This window comes from Salmo salar, unplaced genomic scaffold, assembly GCF_905237065.1.
Source record: "Salmo salar unplaced genomic scaffold, Ssal_v3.1, whole genome shotgun sequence".
In the NCBI taxonomy this organism is placed as follows: domain Eukaryota; kingdom Metazoa; phylum Chordata; class Actinopteri; order Salmoniformes; family Salmonidae; genus Salmo; species Salmo salar.
In genome coordinates this window covers 62,285-90,056 of record NW_025548968.1, presented here as the reverse complement: position 1 = coordinate 90,056, position 27,772 = coordinate 62,285, and the positions used below count along the sequence as shown (strand labels likewise).

The window sequence follows — 27,772 nt, the reverse complement described above, 5'->3', positions numbered from 1 at the left end:
AGCCTATAGCAGTCACCACAGCTCCAACAGAGAGAGCAGTAGCCTATAGCAGTCACCACAGCTCCAACAGAGAGAGCAGTAGCCTATAGCAGTCACCACAGCTCCAACAGAGAGAGCAGTAGCCTATAGCAGTCACCACAGCTCCAACAGAGAGAGCAGTAGCCTATAGCAGTCACCACAGCTCCAACAGAGAGAGCAGTAGCCTATAGCAGTCACCACAGCTCCAACAGAGAGAGAGCAGTAGCCTATAGCAGTCACCACAGCTCCAACAGAGAGAGCAGTAGCCTATAGCAGTCACCACAGCTCCAACAGAGAGAGAGCAGTAGCCTATAGCAGTCACCACAGCTCCAACAGAGAGAGCAGTAGCCTATAGCAGTCACCACAGCTCCAACAGAGAGAGAGCAGTAGCCTATAGCAGTCACCACAGCTCCAACAGAGAGAGCAGTAGCCTATAGCAGTCACCACAGCTCCAACAGAGAGAGAACAGTAGCCTATAGCAGTCACCACAGCTCCAACAGAGAGAGCAGTAGCCTATAGCAGTCACCACAGCTCCAACAGAGAGAGAGCAGTAGCCTATAGCAGTCACCACAGCTCCAACAGTGAGAGCAGTAGCCTATAGCAGTCACCACAGCTCCAACAGAGAGAGAGCAGTAGCCTATAGCAGTCACCACAGCTCCAACAGAGAGAGAAGCAGTAGCCTATAGCAGTCACCACAGCTCCAACAGAGAGAGCAGTAGCCTATAGCAGTCACCACAGCTCCAACAGAGAGAGAGCAGTAGCCTATAGCAGTCACCACAGCTCCAACAGAGAGAGCAGTAGCCTATAGCAGTCACCACAGCTCCAACAGAGAGAGAGCAGTAGCCTATAGCAGTCACCACAGCTCCAACAGAGAGAGCAGTAGCCTATAGCAGTCACCACAGCTCCAACAGAGAGAGGCAGTAGCCTATAGCAGTCACCACAGCTCCAACAGAGAGAGCAGTAGCCTATAGCAGTCACCACAGCTCCAACAGAGAGAGAGAGCAGTAGTCTATAGCAGTCACCACAGCTCCAACAGAGAGAGCAGTAGCCTATAGCAGTCACCACAGCTCCAACAGAGAGAGAGAGCAGTAGCCTATAGCAGTCACCACAGCTCCAACAGAGAGAGCAGTAGCCTATAGCAGTCACCACAGCTCCAACAGAGAGAGAGCAGTAGCCTATAGCAGTCACCACAGCTCCAACAGAGAGAGAGAGCAGTAGCCTATAGCAGTCACCACAGCTCCAACAGAGAGAGAGCAGTAGCCTATAGCAGTCACCACAGCTCCAACAGAGAGAGCAGTAGCCTATAGCAGTCACCACAGCTCCAACAGAGAGAGAGAGCAGTAGCCTATAGCAGTCACCACAGCTCCAACAGAGAGAGGCAGTAGCCTATAGCAGTCACCACAGCTCCAACAGAGAGAGAGAGCAGTAGCCTATAGCAGTCACCACAGCTCCAACAGAGAGAGAGCAGTAGCCTATAGCAGTCACCACAGCTCCAACAGAGAGAGAGAGCAGTAGCCTATAGCAGTCACCACAGCTCCAACAGAGAGAGACAGTAGCCTATAGCAGTCACCACAGCTCCAACAGAGAGAGAAGCAGTAGCCTATAGCAGTCACCACAGCTCCAACAGAGAGAGCAGTAGCCTATAGCAGTCACCACAGCTCCAACAGAGAGAGAAGCAGTAGCCTATAGCAGTCACCACAGCTCCAACAGAGAGAGAGCAGTAGCCTATAGCAGTCACCACAGCTCCAACAGAGAGAGCAGTAGCCTATAGCAGTCACCACAGCTCCAACAGAGAGAGAGCAGTAGCCTATAGCAGTCACCACAGCTCCAACAGAGAGAGCAGTAGCCTATAGCAGTCACCACAGCTCCAACAGAGAGAGACAGTAGCCTATAGCAGTCACCACAGCTCCAACAGAGAGAGCAGTAGCCTATAGCAGTCACCACAGCTCCAACAGAGAGAGCAGTAGTCTATAGCAGTCACCACAGCTCCAACAGAGAGAGGCAGTAGCCTATAGCAGTCACCACAGCTCCAACAGAGAGAGCAGTAGCCTATAGCAGTCACCACAGCTCCAACAGAGAGAGAGAGCAGTAGCCTATAGCAGTCACCACAGCTCCAACAGAGAGAGCAGTAGCCTATAGCAGTCACCACAGCTCCAACAGAGAGAGCAGTAGCCTATAGCAGTCACCACAGCTCCAACAGAGAGAGAGCAGTAGCCTATAGCAGTCACCACAGCTCCAACAGAGAGAGAGAGCAGTAGCCTATAGCAGTCACCACAGCTCCAACAGAGAGAGAGAGCAGTAGCCTATAGCAGTCACCACAGCTCCAACAGAGAGAGCAGTAGCCTATAGCAGTCACCACAGCTCCAACAGAGAGAGAGAGCAGTAGCCTATAGCAGTCACCACAGCTCCAACAGAGAGAGCAGTAGCCTATAGCAGTCACCACAGCTCCAACAGAGAGAGAGAGCAGTAGCCTATAGCAGTCACCACAGCTCCAACAGAGAGAGCAGTAGCCTATAGCAGTCACCACAGCTCCAACAGAGAGAGCAGTAGCCTATAGCAGTCACCACAGCTCCAACAGAGAGAGAGCAGTAGCCTATAGCAGTCACCACAGCTCCAACAGAGAGAGAGAGCAGTAGCCTATAGCAGTCACCACAGCTCCAACAGAGAGAGCAGTAGCCTATAGCAGTCACCACAGCTCCAACAGAGAGAGAGCAGTAGCCTATAGCAGTCACCACAGCTCCAACAGAGAGAGACAGTAGCCTATAGCAGTCACCACAGCTCCAACAGAGAGAGAGCAGTAGCCTATAGCAGTCACCACAGCTCCAACAGAGAGAGGCAGTAGCCTATAGCAGTCACCACAGCTCCAACAGAGAGAGCAGTAGCCTATAGCAGTCACCACAGCTCCAACAGAGAGAGAAGCAGTAGCCTATAGCAGTCACCACAGCTCCAACAGAGAGAGAGAGCAGTAGCCTATAGCAGTCACCACAGCTCCAACAGAGAGAGGCAGTAGCCTATAGCAGTCACCACAGCTCCAACAGAGAGAGCAGTAGTCTATAGCAGTCACCACAGCTCCAACAGAGAGAGCAGTAGCCTATAGCAGTCACCACAGCTCCAACAGAGAGAGAGCAGTAGCCTATAGCAGTCACCACAGCTCCAACAGAGAGAGAGCAGTAGCCTATAGCAGTCACCACAGCTCCAACAGAGAGAGCAGTAGCCTATAGCAGTCACCACAGCTCCAACAGAGAGAGCAGTAGCCTATAGCAGTCACCACAGCTCCAACAGAGAGAGAGCAGTAGCCTATAGCAGTCACCACAGCTCCAACAGAGAGAGAGCAGTAGCCTATAGCAGTCACCACAGCTCCAACAGAGAGAGAGAGCAGTAGCCTATAGCAGTCACCACAGCTCCAACAGAGAGAGACAGTAGCCTATAGCAGTCACCACAGCTCCAACAGAGAGAGCAGTAGTCTATAGCAGTCACCACAGCTCCAACAGAGAGAAGCAGTAGCCTATAGCAGTCACCACAGCTCCAACAGAGAGAGAGCAGTAGCCTATAGCAGTCACCACAGCTCCAACAGAGAGAGACAGTAGTCTATAGCAGTCACCACAGCTCCAACAGAGAGAGAGCAGTAGCCTATAGCAGTCACCACAGCTCCAACAGAGAGAGCAGTAGTCTATAGCAGTCACCACAGCTCCAACAGAGAGAGCAGTAGCCTATAGCAGTCACCACAGCTCCAACAGAGAGAGACAGTAGTCTATAGCAGTCACCACAGCTCCAACAGAGAGAGAGCAGTAGCCTATAGCAGTCACCACAGCTCCAACAGAGAGAGCAGTAGCCTATAGCAGTCACCACAGCTCCAACAGAGAGAGACAGTAGCCTATAGCAGTCACCACAGCTCCAACAGAGAGAGCAGTAGTCTATAGCAGTCACCACAGCTCCAACAGAGAGAGCAGTAGCCTATAGCAGTCACCACAGCTCCAACAGAGAGGAGCAGTAGCCTATAGCAGTCACCACAGCTCCAACAGAGAGAGCAGTAGCCTATAGCAGTCACCACAGCTCCAACAGAGAGAGCAGTAGCCTATAGCAGTCACCACAGCTCCAACAGAGAGAGAGAGCAGTAGTCTATAGCAGTCACCACAGCTCCAACAGAGAGAGCAGTAGTCTATAGCAGTCACCACAGCTCCAACAGAGAGAGACAGTAGTCTATAGCAGTCACCAGCACCACAGCTCCAACAGAGAGAGCAGTAGTCTATAGCAGTCACCACAGCTCCAACAGAGAGAGCAGTAGTCTATAGCAGTCACCACAGCTCCAACAGAGAGAGCAGTAGCCTATAGCAGTCACCACAGCTCCAACAGAGAGAGCAGTAGCCTATAGCAGTCACCACAGCTCCAACAGAGAGAGCAGTAGTCTATAGCAGTCACCACAGCTCCAACAGAGAGAGCAGTAGTCTATAGCAGTCACCACAGCTCCAACAGAGAGAGACAGTAGCCTATAGCAGTCACCACAGCTCCAACAGAGAGAGCAGTAGCCTATAGCAGTCACCACAGCTCCAACAGAGAGAGCAGTAGCCTATAGCAGTCACCACAGCTCCAACAGAGAGAGACAGTAGTCTATAGCAGTCACCACAGCTCCAACAGAGAGAGCAGTAGCCTATAGCAGTCACCACAGCTCCAACAGAGAGAGACAGTAGTCTATAGCAGTCACCACAGCTCCAACAGAGAGAGAGCAGTAGCCTATAGCAGTCACCACAGCTCCAACAGAGAGAGAGCAGTAGCCTATAGCAGTCACCACAGCTCCAACAGAGAGAGAGCAGTAGTCTATAGCAGTCACCACAGCTCCAACAGAGAGAGACAGTAGCCTATAGCAGTCACCACAGCTCCAACAGAGAGAGCAGTAGCCTATAGCAGTCACCACAGCTCCAACAGAGAGAGAGAGCAGTAGTCTATAGCAGTCACCACAGCTCCAACAGAGAGAGCAGTAGTCTATAGCAGTCACCACAGCTCCAACAGAGAGAGAGCAGTAGCCTATAGCAGTCACCACAGCTCCAACAGAGAGAGCAGTAGCCTATAGCAGTCACCACAGCTCCAACAGAGAGAGAGCAGTAGCCTATAGCAGTCACCACAGCTCCAACAGAGAGAGCAGTAGTCTATAGCAGTCACCACAGCTCCAACAGAGAGAGCAGTAGCCTATAGCAGTCACCACAGCTCCAACAGAGAGAGCAGTAGTCTATAGCAGTCACCACAGCTCCAACAGAGAGAGCAGTAGTCTATAGCAGTCACCACAGCTCCAACAGAGAGAGCAGTAGTCTATAGCAGTCACCACAGCTCCAACAGAGAGAGCAGTAGCCTATAGCAGTCACCACAGCTCCAACAGAGAGAGCAGTAGTCTATAGCAGTCACCACAGCTCCAACAGAGAGAGCAGTAGCCTATAGCAGTCACCACAGCTCCAACAGAGAGAGAGCAGTAGCCTATAGCAGTCACCACAGCTCCAACAGAGAGAGCAGTAGCCTATAGCAGTCACCACAGCTCCAACAGAGAGAGCAGTAGTCTATAGCAGTCACCACAGCTCCAACAGAGAGAGCAGTAGCCTATAGCAGTCACCACAGCTCCAACAGAGAGAGAGCAGTAGCCTATAGCAGTCACCACAGCTCCAACAGAGAGAGAGCAGTAGCCTATAGCAGTCACCACAGCTCCAACAGAGAGAGAGCAGTAGTCTATAGCAGTCACCACAGCTCCAACAGAGAGAGCAGTAGCCTATAGCAGTCACCACAGCTCCAACAGAGAGAGAGCAGTAGCCTATAGCAGTCACCACAGCTCCAACAGAGAGAGCAGTAGTCTATAGCAGTCACCACAGCTCCAACAGAGAGAGAGAGCAGTAGTCTATAGCAGTCACCACAGCTCCAACAGAGAGAGAGCAGTAGCCTATAGCAGTCACCACAGCTCCAACAGAGAGAGCAGTAGCCTATAGCAGTCACCACAGCTCCAACAGAGAGAGAGCAGTAGTCTATAGCAGTCACCACAGCTCCAACAGAGAGAGAAGCAGTAGCCTATAGCAGTCACCACAGCTCCAACAGAGAGAGCAGTAGCCTATAGCAGTCACCACAGCTCCAACAGAGAGAGCAGTAGTCTATAGCAGTCACCACAGCTCCAACAGAGAGAGCAGTAGCCTATAGCAGTCACCACAGCTCCAACAGAGAGAGCAGTAGCCTATAGCAGTCACCACAGCTCCAACAGAGAGAGACAGTAGCCTATAGCAGTCACCACAGCTCCAACAGAGAGAGCAGTAGTCTATAGCAGTCACCACAGCTCCAACAGAGAGAGAAGCAGTAGTCTATAGCAGTCACCACAGCTCCAACAGAGAGAGAGCAGTAGCCTATAGCAGTCACCACAGCTCCAACAGAGAGAGCAGTAGCCTATAGCAGTCACCACAGCTCCAACAGAGAGAGAGAGCAGTAGCCTATAGCAGTCACCACAGCTCCAACAGAGAGAGCAGTAGCCTATAGCAGTCACCACAGCTCCAACAGAGAGAGAGCAGTAGCCTATAGCAGTCACCACAGCTCCAACAGAGAGAGCAGTAGCCTATAGCAGTCACCACAGCTCCAACAGAGAGAGAGCAGTAGCCTATAGCAGTCACCACAGCTCCAACAGAGAGAGGCAGTAGCCTATAGCAGTCACCACAGCTCCAACAGAGAGAGAGAGCAGTAGCCTATAGCAGTCACCACAGCTCCAACAGAGAGAGCAGTAGTCTATAGCAGTCACCACAGCTCCAACAGAGAGAGCAGTAGCCTATAGCAGTCACCACAGCTCCAACAGAGAGAGACAGTAGCCTATAGCAGTCACCACAGCTCCAACAGAGAGAGACAGTAGCCTATAGCAGTCACCACAGCTCCAACAGAGAGAGAAGCAGTAGCCTATAGCAGTCACCACAGCTCCAACAGAGAGAGAAGCAGTAGTCTATAGCAGTCACCACAGCTCCAACAGAGAGAGCAGTAGCCTATAGCAGTCACCACAGCTCCAACAGAGAGAGCAGTAGTCTATAGCAGTCACCACAGCTCCAACAGAGAGAGCAGTAGTCTATAGCAGTCACCACAGCTCCAACAGAGAGAGAGCAGTAGCCTATAGCAGTCACCACAGCTCCAACAGAGAGAGCAGTAGTCTATAGCAGTCACCACAGCTCCAACAGAGAGAGCAGTAGTCTATAGCAGTCACCACAGCTCCAACAGAGAGAGCAGTAGCCTATAGCAGTCACCACAGCTCCAACAGAGAGAGCAGTAGCCTATAGCAGTCACCACAGCTCCAACAGAGAGAGCAGTAGTCTATAGCAGTCACCACAGCTCCAACAGAGAGAGCAGTAGCCTATAGCAGTCACCACAGCTCCAACAGAGAGAGCAGTAGCCTATAGCAGTCACCACAGCTCCAACAGAGAGAGAGCAGTAGTCTATAGCAGTCACCACAGCTCCAACAGAGAGAGCAGTAGCCTATAGCAGTCACCACAGCTCCAACAGAGAGAGAGAGCAGTAGCCTATAGCAGTCACCACAGCTCCAACAGAGAGAGCAGTAGCCTATAGCAGTCACCACAGCTCCAACAGAGAGAGAGAGCAGTAGTCTATAGCAGTCACCACAGCTCCAACAGAGAGAGCAGTAGCCTATAGCAGTCACCACAGCTCCAACAGAGAGAGACAGTAGCCTATAGCAGTCACCACAGCTCCAACAGAGAGAGAGCAGTAGCCTATAGCAGTCACCACAGCTCCAACAGAGAGAGCAGTAGCCTATAGCAGTCACCACAGCTCCAACAGAGAGAGACAGTAGCCTATAGCAGTCACCACAGCTCCAACAGAGAGAGCAGTAGCCTATAGCAGTCACCACAGCTCCAACAGAGAGAGAGAGCAGTAGCCTATAGCAGTCACCACAGCTCCAACAGAGAGAGCAGTAGCCTATAGCAGTCACCACAGCTCCAACAGAGAGAGCAGTAGCCTATAGCAGTCACCACAGCTCCAACAGAGAGAGAGCAGTAGCCTATAGCAGTCACCACAGCTCCAACAGAGAGAGACAGTAGCCTATAGCAGTCACCACAGCTCCAACAGAGAGAGCAGTAGTCTATAGCAGTCACCACAGCTCCAACAGAGAGAGCAGTAGCCTATAGCAGTCACCACAGCTCCAACAGAGAGAGAGCAGTAGCCTATAGCAGTCACCACAGCTCCAACAGAGAGAGCAGTAGCCTATAGCAGTCACCACAGCTCCAACAGAGAGGAGCAGTAGCCTATAGCAGTCACCACAGCTCCAACAGAGAGAGAGCAGTAGCCTATAGCAGTCACCACAGCTCCAACAGAGAGAGAGAGCAGTAGCCTATAGCAGTCACCACAGCTCCAACAGAGAGAGAGCAGTAGCCTATAGCAGTCACCACAGCTCCAACAGAGAGAGCAGTAGCCTACAGCAGTCACCACAGCTCCAACAGAGAGAGAGCAGTAGCCTATAGCAGTCACCACAGCTCCAACAGAGAGAGAGCAGTAGCCTATAGCAGTCACCACAGCTCCAACAGAGAGAGGCAGTAGCCTATAGCAGTCACCACAGCTCCAACAGAGAGAGAGCAGTAGCCTATAGCAGTCACCACAGCTCCAACAGAGAGAGAGCAGTAGCCTATAGCAGTCACCACAGCTCCAACAGAGAGAGAGCAGTAGCCTATAGCAGTCACCACAGCTCCAACAGAGAGAGAGAGCAGTAGCCTATAGCAGTCACCACAGCTCCAACAGAGAGAGCAGTAGCCTATAGCAGTCACCACAGCTCCAACAGAGAGAGAGCAGTAGCCTATAGCAGTCACCACAGCTCCAACAGAGAGAGCAGTAGCCTATAGCAGTCACCACAGCTCCAACAGAGAGAGAGAGCAGTAGCCTATAGCAGTCACCACAGCTCCAACAGAGAGAGCAGTAGCCTATAGCAGTCACCACAGCTCCAACAGAGAGAGCAGTAGCCTATAGCAGTCACCACAGCTCCAACAGAGAGAGAGCAGTAGCCTATAGCAGTCACCACAGCTCCAACAGAGAGAGAGCAGTAGCCTATAGCAGTCACCACAGCTCCAACAGAGAGAGCAGTAGCCTATAGCAGTCACCACAGCTCCAACAGAGAGAAGCAGTAGCCTATAGCAGTCACCACAGCTCCAACAGAGAGAGGCAGTAGCCTATAGCAGTCACCACAGCTCCAACAGAGAGAGAGAGCAGTAGCCTATAGCAGTCACCACAGCTCCAACAGAGAGAGCAGTAGCCTATAGCAGTCACCACAGCTCCAACAGAGAGAGGAGCAGTAGCCTATAGCAGTCACCACAGCTCCAACAGAGAGAGAGCAGTAGCCTATAGCAGTCACCACAGCTCCAACAGAGAGAGAGCAGTAGCCTATAGCAGTCACCACAGCTCCAACAGAGAGAGCAGTAGCCTATAGCAGTCACCACAGCTCCAACAGAGAGAGCAGTAGCCTATAGCAGTCACCACAGCTCCAACAGAGAGAGCAGTAGTCTATAGCAGTCACCACAGCTCCAACAGAGAGAGAGCAGTAGCCTATAGCAGTCACCACAGCTCCAACAGAGAGAGAGCAGTAGCCTATAGCAGTCACCACAGCTCCAACAGAGAGAGCAGTAGCCTATAGCAGTCACCACAGCTCCAACAGAGAGAGAGCAGTAGCCTATAGCAGTCACCACAGCTCCAACAGAGAGAGCAGTAGCCTATAGCAGTCACCACAGCTCCAACAGAGAGAGAGAGCAGTAGCCTATAGCAGTCACCACAGCTCCAACAGAGAGAGCAGTAGCCTATAGCAGTCACCACAGCTCCAACAGAGAGAGAGCAGTAGCCTATAGCAGTCACCACAGCTCCAACAGAGAGAGAGCAGTAGCCTATAGCAGTCACCACAGCTCCAACAGAGAGAGCAGTAGCCTATAGCAGTCACCACAGCTCCAACAGAGAGAGAGCAGTAGCCTATAGCAGTCACCACAGCTCCAACAGAGAGAGAGCAGTAGCCTATAGCAGTCACCACAGCTCCAACAGAGAGAGCAGTAGCCTATAGCAGTCACCACAGCTCCAACAGAGAGAGGCAGTAGCCTATAGCAGTCACCACAGCTCCAACAGAGAGAGCAGTAGCCTATAGCAGTCACCACAGCTCCAACAGAGAGAGAGCAGTAGTCTATAGCAGTCACCACAGCTCCAACAGAGAGAGCAGTAGTCTATAGCAGTCACCACAGCTCCAACAGAGAGAGCAGTAGCCTATAGCAGTCACCACAGCTCCAACAGAGAGAGAGCAGTAGTCTATAGCAGTCACCACAGCTCCAACAGAGAGAGCAGTAGCCTATAGCAGTCACCACAGCTCCAACAGAGAGAGCAGTAGTCTATAGCAGTCACCACAGCTCCAACAGAGAGAGCAGTAGCCTATAGCAGTCACCACAGCTCCAACAGAGAGAGACAGTAGCCTATAGCAGTCACCACAGCTCCAACAGAGAGAGAGCAGTAGCCTATAGCAGTCACCACAGCTCCAACAGAGAGAGAGAGCAGTAGCCTATAGCAGTCACCACAGCTCCAACAGAGAGAGCAGTAGCCTATAGCAGTCACCACAGCTCCAACAGAGAGAGCAGTAGCCTATAGCAGTCACCACAGCTCCAACAGAGAGAGAGAGCAGTAGCCTATAGCAGTCACCACAGCTCCAACAGAGAGAGCAGTAGCCTATAGCAGTCACCACAGCTCCAACAGAGAGAGCAGTAGCCTATAGCAGTCACCACAGCTCCAACAGAGAGAGAGCAGTAGCCTATAGCAGTCACCACAGCTCCAACAGAGAGAGAGCAGTAGCCTATAGCAGTCACCACAGCTCCAACAGAGAGAGCAGTAGCCTATAGCAGTCACCACAGCTCCAACAGAGAGAGCAGTAGCCTATAGCAGTCACCACAGCTCCAACAGAGAGAGAGAGCAGTAGCCTATAGCAGTCACCACAGCTCCAACAGAGAGAGCAGTAGTCTATAGCAGTCACCACAGCTCCAACAGAGAGAGCAGTAGTCTATAGCAGTCACCACAGCTCCAACAGAGAGAGAGAGCAGTAGTCTATAGCAGTCACCACAGCTCCAACAGAGAGAGGCAGTAGCCTATAGCAGTCACCACAGCTCCAACAGAGAGAGAGCAGTAGCCTATAGCAGTCACCACAGCTCCAACAGAGAGAGGAGCAGTAGTCTATAGCAGTCACCACAGCTCCAACAGAGAGAGAGCAGTAGCCTATAGCAGTCACCACAGCTCCAACAGAGAGAGCAGTAGCCTATAGCAGTCACCACAGCTCCAACAGAGAGAGCAGTAGTCTATAGCAGTCACCACAGCTCCAACAGAGAGAAAGCAGTAGTCTATAGCAGTCACCACAGCTCCAACAGAGAGAGCAGTAGTCTATAGCAGTCACCACAGCTCCAACAGAGAGAGAGACAGTAGTCTATAGCAGTCACCACAGCTCCAACAGAGAGAGAGACAGTAGCCTATAGCAGTCACCACAGCTCCAACAGAGAGAGCAGTAGCCTATAGCAGTCACCACAGCTCCAACAGAGAGAGCAGTAGTCTATAGCAGTCACCACAGCTCCAACAGAGAGAGCAGTAGCCTATAGCAGTCACCACAGCTCCAACAGAGAGAGCAGTAGCCTATAGCAGTCACCACAGCTCCAACAGAGAGAGCAGTAGCCTATAGCAGTCACCACAGCTCCAACAGAGAGAGAGAGCAGTAGTCTATAGCAGTCACCACAGCTCCAACAGAGAGAGGACAGTAGCCTATAGCAGTCACCACAGCTCCAACAGAGAGAGCAGTAGCCTATAGCAGTCACCACAGCTCCAACAGAGAGAGAGCAGTAGTCTATAGCAGTCACCACAGCTCCAACAGAGAGAGCAGTAGTCTATAGCAGTCACCACAGCTCCAACAGAGAGAGAGCAGTAGCCTATAGCAGTCACCACAGCTCCAACAGAGAGAGAGCAGTAGCCTATAGCAGTCACCACAGCTCCAACAGAGAGAGAAGCAGTAGTCTATAGCAGTCACCACAGCTCCAACAGAGAGAGAGAGCAGTAGTCTATAGCAGTCACCACAGCTCCAACAGAGAGAGAGACAGTAGTCTATAGCAGTCACCACAGCTCCAACAGAGAGAGAGGCAGTAGTCTATAGCAGTCACCACAGCTCCAACAGAGAGAGCAGTAGTCTATAGCAGTCACCACAGCTCCAACAGAGAGAGCAGTAGTCTATAGCAGTCACCACAGCTCCAACAGAGAGAGAGCAGTAGTCTATAGCAGTCACCACAGCTCCAACAGAGAGAGCAGTAGTCTATAGCAGTCACCACAGCTCCAACAGAGAGAGAGAGCAGTAGTCTATAGCAGTCACCACAGCTCCAACAGAGAGAGAGAGCAGTAGTCTATAGCAGTCACCACAGCTCCAACAGAGAGAGCAGTAGTCTATAGCAGTCACCACAGCTCCAACAGAGAGAGCAGTAGTCTATAGCAGTCACCACAGCTCCAACAGAGAGAGCAGTAGTCTATAGCAGTCACCACAGCTCCAACAGAGAGAGGCAGTAGCCTATAGCAGTCACCACAGCTCCAACAGAGAGAGCAGTAGTCTATAGCAGTCACCACAGCTCCAACAGAGAGAGCAGTAGCCTATAGCAGTCACCACAGCTCCAACAGAGAGAGCAGTAGTCTATAGCAGTCACCACAGCTCCAACAGAGAGAGAGCAGTAGTCTATAGCAGTCACCACAGCTCCAACAGAGAGAGCAGTAGTCTATAGCAGTCACCACAGCTCCAACAGAGAGAGAGCAGTAGCCTATAGCAGTCACCACAGCTCCAACAGAGAGAGAGAGCAGTAGTCTATAGCAGTCACCACAGCTCCAACAGAGAGAGAGAGCAGTAGTCTATAGCAGTCACCACAGCTCCAACAGAGAGAGCAGTAGTCTATAGCAGTCACCACAGCTCCAACAGAGAGAGCAGTAGTCTATAGCAGTCACCACAGCTCCAACAGAGAGAGCAGTAGTCTATAGCAGTCACCACAGCTCCAACAGAGAGAGCAGTAGCCTATAGCAGTCACCACAGCTCCAACAGAGAGAGCAGTAGTCTATAGCAGTCACCACAGCTCCAACAGAGAGAGCAGTAGTCTATAGCAGTCACCACAGCTCCAACAGAGAGAGCAGTAGCCTATAGCAGTCACCACAGCTCCAACAGAGAGAGAGCAGTAGCCTATAGCAGTCACCACAGCTCCAACAGAGAGAGCAGTAGTCTATAGCAGTCACCACAGCTCCAACAGAGAGAGAGCAGTAGTCTATAGCAGTCACCACAGCTCCAACAGAGAGAGCAGTAGTCTATAGCAGTCACCACAGCTCCAACAGAGAGAGCAGTAGCCTATAGCAGTCACCACAGCTCCAACAGAGAGAGCAGTAGCCTATAGCAGTCACCACAGCTCCAACAGAGAGAGCAGTAGTCTATAGCAGTCACCACAGCTCCAACAGAGAGAGAGCAGTAGTCTATAGCAGTCACCACAGCTCCAACAGAGAGAGCAGTAGTCTATAGCAGTCACCACAGCTCCAACAGAGAGAGAGCAGTAGTCTATAGCAGTCACCACAGCTCCAACAGAGAGAGAGAGCAGTAGTCTATAGCAGTCACCACAGCTCCAACAGAGAGAGAGCAGTAGTCTATAGCAGTCACCACAGCTCCAACAGAGAGAGCAGTAGCCTATAGCAGTCACCACAGCTCCAACAGAGAGAGCAGTAGCCTATAGCAGTCACCACAGCTCCAACAGAGAGAGCAGTAGCCTATAGCAGTCACCACAGCTCCAACAGAGAGAGCAGTAGCCTATAGCAGTCACCACAGCTCCAACAGAGAGAGCAGTAGTCTATAGCAGTCACCACAGCTCCAACAGAGAGAGCAGTAGTCTATAGCAGTCACCACAGCTCCAACAGAGAGAGCAGTAGTCTATAGCAGTCACCACAGCTCCAACAGAGAGAGCAGTAGTCTATAGCAGTCACCACAGCTCCAACAGAGAGAGAGAGCAGTAGTCTATAGCAGTCACCACAGCTCCAACAGAGAGAGAAGCAGTAGTCTATAGCAGTCACCACAGCTCCAACAGAGAGAGCAGTAGCCTATAGCAGTCACCACAGCTCCAACAGAGAGAGCAGTAGTCTATAGCAGTCACCACAGCTCCAACAGAGAGAGCAGTAGTCTATAGCAGTCACCACAGCTCCAACAGAGAGAGCAGTAGCCTATAGCAGTCACCACAGCTCCAACAGAGAGAGCAGTAGCCTATAGCAGTCACCACAGCTCCAACAGAGAGAGCAGTAGTCTATAGCAGTCACCACAGCTCCAACAGAGAGAGAGCAGTAGTCTATAGCAGTCACCACAGCTCCAACAGAGAGGAGCAGTAGTCTATAGCAGTCACCACAGCTCCAACAGAGAGAGAGCAGTAGTCTATAGCAGTCACCACAGCTCCAACAGAGAGAGAGACAGTAGTCTATAGCAGTCACCACAGCTCCAACAGAGAGAGAGAGCAGTAGTCTATAGCAGTCACCACAGCTCCAACAGAGAGAGCAGTAGTCTATAGCAGTCACCACAGCTCCAACAGAGAGAGCAGTAGTCTATAGCAGTCACCACAGCTCCAACAGAGAGAGCAGTAGTCTATAGCAGTCACCACAGCTCCAACAGAGAGAGCAGTAGCCTATAGCAGTCACCACAGCTCCAACAGAGAGAGCAGTAGTCTATAGCAGTCACCACAGCTCCAACAGAGAGAGCAGTAGTCTATAGCAGTCACCACAGCTCCAACAGAGAGAGAGACAGTAGCCTATAGCAGTCACCACAGCTCCAACAGAGAGAGCAGTAGCCTATAGCAGTCACCACAGCTCCAACAGAGAGAGCAGTAGTCTATAGCAGTCACCACAGCTCCAACAGAGTAGAGCAGTAGTCTATAGCAGTCACCACAGCTCCAACAGAGAGAGCAGTAGTCTATAGCAGTCACCACAGCTCCAACAGAGAGAGAAGCAGTAGTCTATAGCAGTCACCACAGCTCCAACAGAGAGAGAGCAGTAGTCTATAGCAGTCACCACAGCTCCAACAGAGAGAGAGCAGTAGTCTATAGCAGTCACCACAGCTCCAACAGAGAGAGAGCAGTAGTCTATAGCAGTCACCACAGCTCCAACAGAGAGAGCAGTAGTCTATAGCAGTCACCACAGCTCCAACAGAGAGAGAGAGCAGTAGTCTATAGCAGTCACCACAGCTCCAACAGAGAGAGAAGCAGTAGCCTATAGCAGTCACCACAGCTCCAACAGAGAGAGAGCAGTAGTCTATAGCAGTCACCACAGCTCCAACAGAGAGAGCAGTAGTCTATAGCAGTCACCACAGCTCCAACAGAGAGAGCAGTAGCCTATAGCAGTCACCACAGCTCCAACAGAGAGAGCAGTAGCCTATAGCAGTCACCACAGCTCCAACAGAGAGAGAGAGCAGTAGCCTATAGCAGTCACCACAGCTCCAACAGAGAGAGCAGTAGCCTATAGCAGTCACCACAGCTCCAACAGAGAGAGAGCAGTAGCCTATAGCAGTCACCACAGCTCCAACAGAGAGAGAGAGCAGTAGCCTATAGCAGTCACCACAGCTCCAACAGAGAGAGCAGTAGCCTATAGCAGTCACCACAGCTCCAACAGAGAGAGGCAGTAGCCTATAGCAGTCACCACAGCTCCAACAGAGAGAGCAGTAGCCTATAGCAGTCACCACAGCTCCAACAGAGAGAGAGCAGTAGCCTATAGCAGTCACCACAGCTCCAACAGAGAGAGAGCAGTAGCCTATAGCAGTCACCACAGCTCCAACAGAGAGAGCAGTAGCCTATAGCAGTCACCACAGCTCCAACAGAGAGAGAGCAGTAGCCTATAGCAGTCACCACAGCTCCAACAGAGAGAGAGCAGTAGCCTATAGCAGTCACCACAGCTCCAACAGAGAGAGCAGTAGCCTATAGCAGTCACCACAGCTCCAACAGAGAGAGAGCAGTAGCCTATAGCAGTCACCACAGCTCCAACAGAGAGAGCAGTAGCCTATAGCAGTCACCACAGCTCCAACAGAGAGAGAGGCAGTAGCCTATAGCAGTCACCACAGCTCCAACAGAGAGAGAGAGCAGTAGCCTATAGCAGTCACCACAGCTCCAACAGAGAGAGAGAGCAGTAGCCTATAGCAGTCACCACAGCTCCAACAGAGAGAGAGCAGTAGCCTATAGCAGTCACCACAGCTCCAACAGAGAGAGCAGTAGCCTATAGCAGTCACCACAGCTCCAACAGAGAGAGAGCAGTAGCCTATAGCAGTCACCACAGCTCCAACAGAGAGAGCAGTAGCCTATAGCAGTCACCACAGCTCCAACAGAGAGAGCAGTAGCCTATAGCAGTCACCACAGCTCCAACAGAGAGAGCAGTAGTCTATAGCAGTCACCACAGCTCCAACAGAGAGAGCAGTAGCCTATAGCAGTCACCACAGCTCCAACAGAGAGAGCAGTAGTCTATAGCAGTCACCACAGCTCCAACAGAGAGAGCAGTAGTCTATAGCAGTCACCACAGCTCCAACAGAGAGAGAGCAGTAGCCTATAGCAGTCACCACAGCTCCAACAGAGAGAGCAGTAGCCTATAGCAGTCACCACAGCTCCAACAGAGAGAGCAGTAGCCTATAGCAGTCACCACAGCTCCAACAGAGAGAGCAGTAGCAGTCACCACAGCTCCAACAGAGAGAGCAGTAGCCTATAGCAGTCACCACAGCTCCAACAGAGAGAGAGCAGTAGTCTATAGCAGTCACCACAGCTCCAACAGAGAGAGCAGTAGCCTATAGCAGTCACCACAGCTCCAACAGAGAGAGAGCAGTAGTCTATAGCAGTCACCACAGCTCCAACAGAGAGAGAGCAGTAGTCTATAGCAGTCACCACAGCTCCAACAGAGAGAGAGCAGTAGTCTATAGCAGTCACCACAGCTCCAACAGAGAGAGAGCAGTAGTCTATAGCAGTCACCACAGCTCCAACAGAGAGAGCAGTAGTCTATAGCAGTCACCACAGCTCCAACAGAGAGAGCAGTAGCCTATAGCAGTCACCACAGCTCCAACAGAGAGAGCAGTAGTCTATAGCAGTCACCACAGCTCCAACAGAGAGAGAACAGTAGTCTATGCAGTCACCACAGCTCCAACAGAGAGAGAGCAGTAGCCTATAGCAGTCACCACAGCTCCAACAGAGAGAGAGCAGTAGCCTATAGCAGTCACCACAGCTCCAACAGAGAGAGAGACAGTAGTCTATAGCAGTCACCACAGCTCCAACAGAGAGAGAGCAGTAGCCTATAGCAGTCACCACAGCTCCAACAGAGAGAGACAGTAGCCTATAGCAGTCACCACAGCTCCAACAGAGAGAGAGCAGTAGCCTATAGCAGTCACCACAGCTCCAACAGAGAGAGCAGTAGCCTATAGCAGTCACCACAGCTCCAACAGAGAGAGAGCAGTAGCCTATAGCAGTCACCACAGCTCCAACAGAGAGAGAGAGCAGTAGCCTATAGCAGTCACCACAGCTCCAACAGAGAGAGAGCAGTAGCCTATAGCAGTCACCACAGCTCCAACAGAGAGAGAGCAGTAGCCTATAGCAGTCACCACAGCTCCAACAGAGAGAGCAGTAGTCTATAGCAGTCACCACAGCTCCAACAGAGAGAGAGCAGTAGCCTATAGCAGTCACCACAGCTCCAACAGAGAGAGCAGTAGCCTATAGCAGTCACCACAGCTCCAACAGAGAGAGCAGTAGCCTATAGCAGTCACCACAGCTCCAACAGAGAGAGAGCAGTAGCCTATAGCAGTCACCACAGCTCCAACAGAGAGAGGAGAGCAGTAGCCTATAGCAGTCACCACAGCTCCAACAGAGAGAGAAGCAGTAGCCTATAGCAGTCACCACAGCTCCAACAGAGAGAGAGCAGTAGCCTATAGCAGTCACCACAGCTCCAACAGAGAGAGACAGTAGCCTATAGCAGTCACCACAGCTCCAACAGAGAGAGAGAGCAGTAGCCTATAGCAGTCACCACAGCTCCAACAGAGAGAGAGAGCAGTAGCCTATAGCAGTCACCACAGCTCCAACAGAGAGAGCAGTAGCCTATAGCAGTCACCACAGCTCCAACAGAGAGAGAGAGCAGTAGCCTATAGCAGTCACCACAGCTCCAACAGAGAGAGCAGTAGCCTATAGCAGTCACCACAGCTCCAACAGAGAGAGAGCAGTAGCCTATAGCAGTCACCACAGCTCCAACAGAGAGAGAGCAGTAGCCTATAGCAGTCACCACAGCTCCAACAGAGAGAGCAGTAGTCTATAGCAGTCACCACAGCTCCAACAGAGAGAGAGGCAGTAGCCTATAGCAGTCACCACAGCTCCAACAGAGAGAGCAGTAGCCTATAGCAGTCACCACAGCTCCAACAGAGAGAAGCAGTAGCCTATAGCAGTCACCACAGCTCCAACAGAGAGAGAGACAGTAGCCTATAGCAGTCACCACAGCTCCAACAGAGAGAGAGAGCAGTAGCCTATAGCAGTCACCACAGCTCCAACAGAGAGAGCAGTAGCCTATAGCAGTCACCACAGCTCCAACAGAGAGAGCAGTAGCCTATAGCAGTCACCACAGCTCCAACAGAGAGAGCAGTAGCCTATAGCAGTCACCACAGCTCCAACAGAGAGAGAGAGCAGTAGCCTATAGCAGTCACCACAGCTCCAACAGAGAGAGAGCAGTAGCCTATAGCAGTCACCACAGCTCCAACAGAGAGAGCAGTAGTCTATAGCAGTCACCACAGCTCCAACAGAGAGAGAGAGCAGTAGCCTATAGCAGTCACCACAGCTCCAACAGAGAGAGAGAGCAGTAGCCTATAGCAGTCACCACAGCTCCAACAGAGAGAGGCAGTAGCCTATAGCAGTCACCACAGCTCCAACAGAGAGAGCAGTAGTCTATAGCAGTCACCACAGCTCCAACAGAGAGAGCAGTAGTCTATAGCAGTCACCACAGCTCCAACAGAGAGAGCAGTAGCCTATAGCAGTCACCACAGCTCCAACAGAGAGAGAGAGCAGTAGCCTATAGCAGTCACCACAGCTCCAACAGAGAGAGAGAGCAGTAGCCTATAGCAGTCACCACAGCTCCAACAGAGAGAGAGAGCAGTAGCCTATAGCAGTCACCACAGCTCCAACAGAGAGAGAGAGCAGTAGCCTATAGCAGTCACCACAGCTCCAACAGAGAGAGCAGTAGCCTATAGCCAAGCCTTCCCCATTTCTCCTTCTCCCAAATCCAGTCAGCTGATGTTCTGAAAGAGCTGCAAAATCTGGACCCCTACAAATCAGCCAGGCTAGACAATCTGGACCCTTTCTTTCTAAAATTATCTGCCGAAAGAATCCAGAAAAACACATGTCAAAAATGTTATAAATTGATTTGCATTTTAATGAGGGAAATAAGTATTTGACCCCTCTGCAAAACATGACTTAGTACTTGGTGGCAAAACCCTTGTTGGCAATCACAGAGGTCAGACGTTTCTTGTAGTTGGCCACCAGGTTTGCACACATCTCAGGAGGGATTTTGTCCCACTCCTCTTTGCAGATCTTCTCCAAGTCATTATGGTTTCGAGGCTGACGTTTGGCAACTCGAACCTTCAGCTCCCTCCACAGATTTTCTATGGGATTATGGTCTGGAGACTGACTAGGCCACTCCAGGACCTTAATGTGCTTCTTCTTTGTTGCCTTGGCCGTGTGTTTTGGGTCATTGTCATGCTGGAATACCCATCCACGACCCATTTTCAATGCCCCGGCTGAGGGAAGGAGGTTCTCTCCCAAGATTTGACGGTACATGGCCCCGTCCATCGTCCCTTTGATGCGGTGAAGTTGTCCTGTCCCCTTAGCAGAAAAACACCCCCAAAGCATAATGTTACCACCTCCATATTTGACGGTGGGGATGGTGTTCTTGGGGTCATAGGCAGCATTCCTCCTCCTCCAAACACGGCGAGTTGAGTTGATGCCAAAGAGCTCCATTTTGGTCTCATCTGACCACAACACTTTCACCCAGTTGTCCTCTGAATCATTCAGATGTTCATTGGCAAACTTCAGATGGGCATGTATATGTGCTTTCTTGAGCAGGGGGACCTTGCGGGCGCTGCAGGATTTCAGTCCTTCACGGCGTAGTGTGTTACCAATTGTTTTCTTGGTGACTATGGTCCCAGCTGCCTTGAGATCATTGACAAGATCCTCCCGTGTAGTTCTGGGCTGATTCCTCACCGTTGTCATGATCATTGCAACCCCAAGAGGTGAGATCTTGCATGGATCCCCAGGCCGAGGGAGATTGACAGTTATTTTGTGTTTCTTCCATTTGTGAATAATCGCACCAACTGTTGTCACCTTCTCACCAAGCTGCTTGGTGATGGTCTTGTAGCCCATTCCAGCCTTGTGTAGGTCTACAATCTTTTCTCTCTGACATCCTTGGAGAGCTCTTTGGTCTTGGCCATGGTGGAGAGTTTGGAATCTGATTGATTGCTTCTGTGGACAGGTGTCTTTTATACAGGTAACAAGCTGAGATTAGGAGCACTCCCTTTAAGAGTGTGCTCCTAATCTCAGCTCGTTACCTGTGTAAAAGATACCTGGGAGCCAGAAATCTTTCTGATTGAGAGGGGGTCAAATACTTATTTCCCCTCATTAAAATGCAAATCAATTCATAACATTTTTGACATGCGTTTTCTGGATTTTTGTTGTTGTAATTCTGTCTCTCACTGTTCAAATAAACCTACCATTAAAATTATAGACTGATCATTTCTTTGTCAGTGGGCAAACGTACAAAATCAGCAGGGGATCAAATACTTTTTCCCCCTCACTGTACCTGGTTAAATAAATGTGAAATGAAAATAGCAGTCACCACAGCTCCAACATAGGCAGTTCATCAACTGTCAACACAATACACCAGAATAAAGGACAACAGTGTTTATTGAAAAGGTCCTTCTCAAAGGACAGTGGTGCAATGTTACAGCCAGGTTGCAAGCAGGGTCACATTAACACTGTAAGTCACTGCTGATAAGCCTCTGTGCTGTGTAAATACAACTGGAGGACAAAGCCTGAGCTGGTACAAATCTCCTAACCAAGGCCATTGTTCCACAATCATACCCACACCAAAAACAAGACATACAGGCAGCCAAGGACAGCCCCTGGCCTGGGAGTCTCAGTTCAGTAGCTTGGAAAATGTATGACAAGCTTTCTAAAGCCAAGCCATAACAACCCAGGAGATACAGTACCAGGACAGGTTAAATCCCAAGACAACAGCAGACAGTGTATACTTACAAAGCTCTTAGAGGGGATGGTACCCTGATGGAATAAAGACAATATCAGCCTTATAGAATCAAATCTTACCAACTCTTTCAATAGTCCCTTACCAACTCTTTCATTGTGGTTTCAATAGTCCCTTACCAACTCTTTCATTGGTTTCAATAGTCCCTTACCAACTCTTTCATTGGTTTCAATAGTCCCTTACCAACTCTTTCATTGGTTTCAATAGTCCCTTACCAACTCTTTCATTGGTTTCAATAGTCCCTTACCAACTCTTTCATTGGTTTCAATAGTCCCTTACCAACTCTTTCATTGGTTTCAATAGTCCCTTACCAACTCTTTCCTTGGTTTCAATAGTCCCTTACCAACTCTTTCATTGGTTTCAATAGTCCCTTACCAACTCTTTCCCTGGTTCAATAGACCCTTACCAACTCTTTCATTGGTTTCAATAGTCCCTTACCAACTCTTTCCCTGGTTTCAATAGTCCCTTACCAACTCTTTCATTGGTTTCAATAGTCCCTTACCAACTCTTTCATTGGTTTCAATAGTCCCTTACCAACTCTTTCATTGGTTTCAATAGTCCCTTACCAACTCTTTCATTGGTTTCAATAGTCCCTTACCAACTCTTTCATTGGTTTCAATAGTCCCTTACCAACTCTTTCATTGGTTTCAATAGTCCCTTACCAACTCTTTCATTGGTTTCAATAGTCCCTTACCAACTCTTTCATTGGTTTCAATAGTCCCTTACCAACTCTTTCATTGGTTTCAATAGTCCCTTACCAACTCTTTCCCTGGTTCAATAGTCCCTTACCAACTCTTTCATTGGTTTCAATAGTCCCTTACCAACTCATTCATTGGTTTCAATAGTCCCTTACCAACTCATTCCCTGGTTCAATAGTCCCTTACCAACTCTTTCATTGTGGTTTCAATAGCTGTTTAGTAAAGGCCTTTGCGTACTGTATGATTTTAGCCATCTTATGCCACGAGTTTACCGTCCCAGACAATAATTCCCAGTTCAGTGAGACAGGGTCTAGGGCTGCTGGTTCAGTACCACTACGTCTTGGCTGGTTCAGTGAGACAGGGTCTAGGGCTGCTGGTTCAGTACCACTACGTCTTGGCTGGTTCAGTGAGACAGGGTCTAGGGCTGCTGGTTCAGTACCACTACGTCTTGGCTCCTCGTTCAGTGAGACAGGGTCTAGGTCTGCTGGTTCAGTACCACTACGTCTTGGCTGGTTCAGTGAGACAGGGTCTAGGTCTGCTGGTTCAGTACCACTACGTCTTGGCTGGTTCAGTGAGACAGGGTCTAGGTCTGCTGGTTCAGTACCACTACGTCTTGGCTGGTTCAGTGAGACAGGGTCTGGGTCTGCTGGTTCAGTGTGACTGGGTCTAGGGCTGCTGGTTCAGTACCACTACGTCTTGGCTCCTCGTTCAGTGAGACAGGGTCTAGGTCTGCTGGTTCAGTACCACTACGTCTTGGCTGGTTCAGTGAGACCGGGTCTAGGTCTGCTGACTCAGTACCTCAACGTGCGGTCGTAGGCTCCAGCAAAGTTCTAGCAGTGTCAGAATGTTTTAGCCTTTATCGTGTAATGTTGCTGGTGTTGTGAGCCGATCCCGGTGACTAACCAATAGGGTGAGCCCGATCCCGGTGACTAACCAATAGGAACACGGCCGTCCCTGATTATCGACACAATAATACGACTATTGTGAATAGTCAGATTAATATACTAGTTTGATTAAAACGTTTACATGCTTTGCAACAACAACAAAAATATGATTTCCCTTATAATCTTGATTACATGACACATCTGAAATCAGGCTAAAATGATTGGACTTTGATAAATGCACAAAAATCGGTCAATCAAAATAAACGTTCTACCATAGCGACCATGTTATTTTTTGGGGGGAGTTCAGACATACACATTTTCTACGTGAAAACTATTTCTAAAATGCGTACTGTCAGTTTTTTCCCGAACTCACATCCCTCCTGCCTAAGCATAGAGAAAGGCTAGCGCACCTGGTGCTTTAGACACGCTCAGATCAAACCGCTGCAGTCCATGTGGCCTACATCGACTCAGATCAAACCGCTGCAGTCCATGTGGCCTACGTCGACTCAGATCAAACCGCTGCAGTCCATGTGGCCTACGTCGACTCAGATCAAACCGCTGCAGTCCATGTGGCCTACGTCGACTCAGATCAAACCGCTGCAGTCCATGTGGCCTACGTCGACTCAGATCAAACCGCTGCAGTCGATGTGGCCTACGTCGACTCAGATCAAACCGCTGCAGTCGATGTGGCCTCGCAAGCCAATCGTAGAATGTGACGACGAAACTGAAGCAAATCGTACAATCTGGCCAGGTTGATATCAATATTTAAATCTGGTAACATTGCACAGCGTGACGTGATAATCGTAACAGATTAGTCTGCTAAGGCCTTTAAATGCCAGCTTCAGAGTTGAGATAAATGTGTGCTACTCTCGCCCTTCACTAGCCTTATTGATGTTGATGTGTGACTACTGTTTAGAGATTCTGGTTCCCATGGACTCTTACCTGAGCATGAATCAGAGCGTCGTTGAACAGGATAAACCAGTTAACAGAGAACCTTCCGGCGTTCTGGAGGGTCAGGCTCTTGTTGCTACTCTCTTCCACCAGCCTGCGCAGGGGCTGACGAAGAGCATCCTGGGAGCAGAGCGGAGAACACAGTGGTACTGTATTTAAAGAGTAAAATATTCTCTACACAGCAGCCTGGGGCTGACGAAGGACATCCTGCAGACTAGCAGAGTTCACCAAACACAGTAGAAACACATCTGAGACTAACAGGATAACAGTAAGAAGCATTAGATCTATAGACAGGATAACTAGTGGGATCTATAGACAGGATAACTAGTGGGATCTATAGACAGGATAACTAGTGGGATCTATAGACAGGATAACTAGTGGGATCTATAGACAGGATAACTAGTGGGATCTATAGACAGGATAACTAGTGGGATCTATAGACAGGATAACTAGTGGGATCTATAGACAGGATAACTAGTGGGATCTATAGACAGGATAACTAGTGATATCTATAGACAGGATAACTAGTGATATCTATAGACAGGATAACTAGTGGGATCTATAGACAGGATAACTAGTGGGATCTATAGACAGGATAACTAGTGGGATCTATAGACAGGATAACTAGTGGGATCTATAGACAGGATAACTAGTGGGATCTATAGACAGGATAACTAGTGGGATCTATAGACAGGATAACTAGTGGGATCTATAGACAGGATAACTAGTGGGATCTATAGACAGGATAACTAGTGGGATCTATAGACAGGATAACTAGTGGGATCTATAGACAGGATAACTAGTGGGATCTATAGACAGGATAACTAGTGGGATCTATAGACAGGATAACTAGTGGGATCTATAGACAGGATAACTAGTGGGATCTATAGACAGGATAACTAGTGATATCTATAGACAGGATAACTAGTGATATCTATAGACAGGATAACTAGTGGGATCTATAGACAGGATAACTAGTGGGATCTATAGACAGGATAACTAGTGGGATCTATAGACAGGATAACTAGTGGGATCTATAGACAGGATAACTAGTGATATCTATAGACAGGATAACTAGTGATATCTATAGACAGGATAACTAGTGGGATCTATAGACAGGATAACTAGTGATATCTATAGACAGGATAACTAGTGGGATCTATAGACAGGATAACTAGTGGGATCTATAGACAGGATAACTAGTGGGATCTATAGACAGGATAACTAGTGATATCTATAGACAGGATAACTAGTGGGATCTATAGACAGGATAACTAGTGGGATCTATAGACAGGATAACTAGTGGGATCTATAGACAGGATAACTAGTAGGATCTATAGACAGGATAACTAGTGGGATCTATAGACAGGATAACTAGTGGGATCTATAGACAGGATAACTAGTGGGATCTATAGACAGGATAACTAGTGGGATCTATAGACAGGATAACTAGTGGGATCTATAGACAGGATAACTAGTGGGATCTATAGACAGGATAACTAGTGATATCTATAGACAGGATAACTAGTGATATCTATAGACAGGATAACTAGTGGGATCTATAGACAGGATAACTAGTGATATCTATAGACAGGATAACTAGTGGGATCTATAGACAGGATAACTAGTGGGATCTATAGACAGGATAACTAGTGGGATCTATAGACAGGATAACTAGTGATATCTATAGACAGGATAACTAGTGGGATCTATAGACAGGATAACTAGTGGGATCTATAGACAGGATAACTAGTGGGATCTATAGACAGGATAACTAGTGATATCTATAGACAGGATAACTAGTGGGATCTATAGACAGGATAACTAGTGGGATCTAGACAGGATAACTAGTGGGATCTAGACAGGATAACTAGTGATATCTACAGACAGGATAACTAGTGATATCTACAGACAGGATAACTAGTGGGATCTATAGACAGGATAACTAGTGGGATCTATAGACAGGATAACTAGTGGGATCTATAGACAGGATAACTAGTGATATCTACAGACAGGATAACTAGTGATATCTACAGACAGGATAACTAGTGATATCTATAGACAGGATAACTAGTGATATCTATAGACAGGATAACTAGTGGGATCTATAGACAGGATAACTAGTGATATCTATAGACAGGATAACTAGTGATATCTATAGACAGGATAACTAGTGATATCTATAGACAGGATAACTAGTAGGATCTATAGACAGGATAACTAGTGGGATCTATAGACAGGATAACTAGTGATATCTATAGACAGGATAACTAGTGGGATCTATAGACAGGATAACTAGTGATATCTATAGACAGGATAACTAGTGATATCTATAGACAGGATAACTAGTGGGATATATAGACAGGATAACTAGTGGGATCTATAGACAGGATAACTAGTGGGATCTATAGACAGGATAACTAGTGATATCTATAGACAGGATAACTAGTGATATCTATAGACAGGATAACTAGTGGGATCTATAGACAGGATAACTAGTGGGATCTATAGACAGGATAACTAGTGGGATCTATAGACAGGATAACTAGTGGGATCTATAGACAGGATAACTAGTGGGATCTAGACAGGATAACTAGTGGGATCTATAGACAGGATAACTAGTGCAAGAGATCGTTGGGGCGGCAGGTAGCCTAGTGGTTGGAGCGTTGGACCTGTAACCAAATGGTTGCTGGATCGAATCCCAGAGCTGACGAGGTAAAAATCTGTCGTTCTGCCTCTGAACAAGGCAGTTAACCCACTGTTCCCCGGTAGACCGTCATTGTAAATAAGAATTTGCTCTTAACTGACTTGCCTAGTTAAATAAAGGTTAAATCATATATATATATTATATATATATATATATATATATATATATAAATTTTTTTTTTAATCGTTCAATATTTTGTATTAGTTCATCAATAACATGTCTACGGTTCTATAGTCTTGCATTATCATACAGCCCAAGTCTCATTGGAAACGTCGGAAATCAAGGTACAGTAACATGGCCAGTGCTCTTCCAATATGTATTGATAGTTAACGGACCAACAACAAAACATATCTACGGTTCTGTAATATCTGTAACAGGACCACTCTACTCACCGTCGTCTTCCCAGAATATGTCCTCCAGAACTGGTTAGTTGTCTCTGCCTCCTTCCTCTTCCTCCTCAGGCTGCGAGACAGTGCCTCATACCTGGAGCAGCCCTCCTGCAGCCTCTGGTATTCCACTGTACTCTGAGAATACCAGGAGAAAGGCTTGAAATGTGATTGATTGATTGATTGATTGATTGATTGAGAAGATATAGTGACAACATTTCCACAAAGACTTTACAACCTGTTTAGAAGTATTGATAGATGGAATGTACGTACCACATCGAAACAGGTGGCCAGTTTGAGCAGCAGCCTGCCGTACTCGCGGACGTGTTGTATAGGAGAGTAGAACAGCGTCACCAACAGGTCAAACAGAGGAACCTTGTCTTCACTGGACTCTGACAGCTGACGCAAAACCTCCAGCTTCTTACCAAAACACTCCCTGGAGAGGACATAATGGGAAGTTGTATCAGGAATGTGAATGTGCTATGTAGCCTAATATAAACTCAGCTCAAAAAATAAACATCCTCTCAATGTCAACTGCTTTTTATTTTCAGCAAACTTAACATGTGTAAATGTTTGTATGAAAATAACAAGATTCAACACCTGAGACATAAACTGAACAAGTTCCACAGACATGTGACTAACAGAAATTGAATAATGTGTCCCTGAACAAAGGGGGGGTCAAAATCAAAAGTAACAGTCAGTATCTGGTGTGGCCACCAGCTGCATTAAGTACTGCAGTGCATCTCCTCCTCATGGACTGCACCAGATTTGCCAGTTCTTGCTGTGAGATGTTACCCCGCTCTTCCACCA

The 27,772-nt window shown here is 48.9% G+C and overlaps 1 protein-coding gene across 1 annotated transcript in view; it reads right to left on the bottom strand.

Annotated features, from left to right (window-relative positions):
* The window catches only part of LOC106595535 (alsin), a 154,793-nt gene that overhangs the window by 77,614 nt on the left and 49,407 nt on the right, over positions 1-27,772 (bottom strand). The window contains 3 exon segments of the mRNA XM_045712935.1: positions 23,861-23,989; positions 26,969-27,100; positions 27,236-27,398. Coding sequence (XP_045568891.1) covers positions 23,861-23,989; positions 26,969-27,100; positions 27,236-27,398 — 424 coding nt within the window.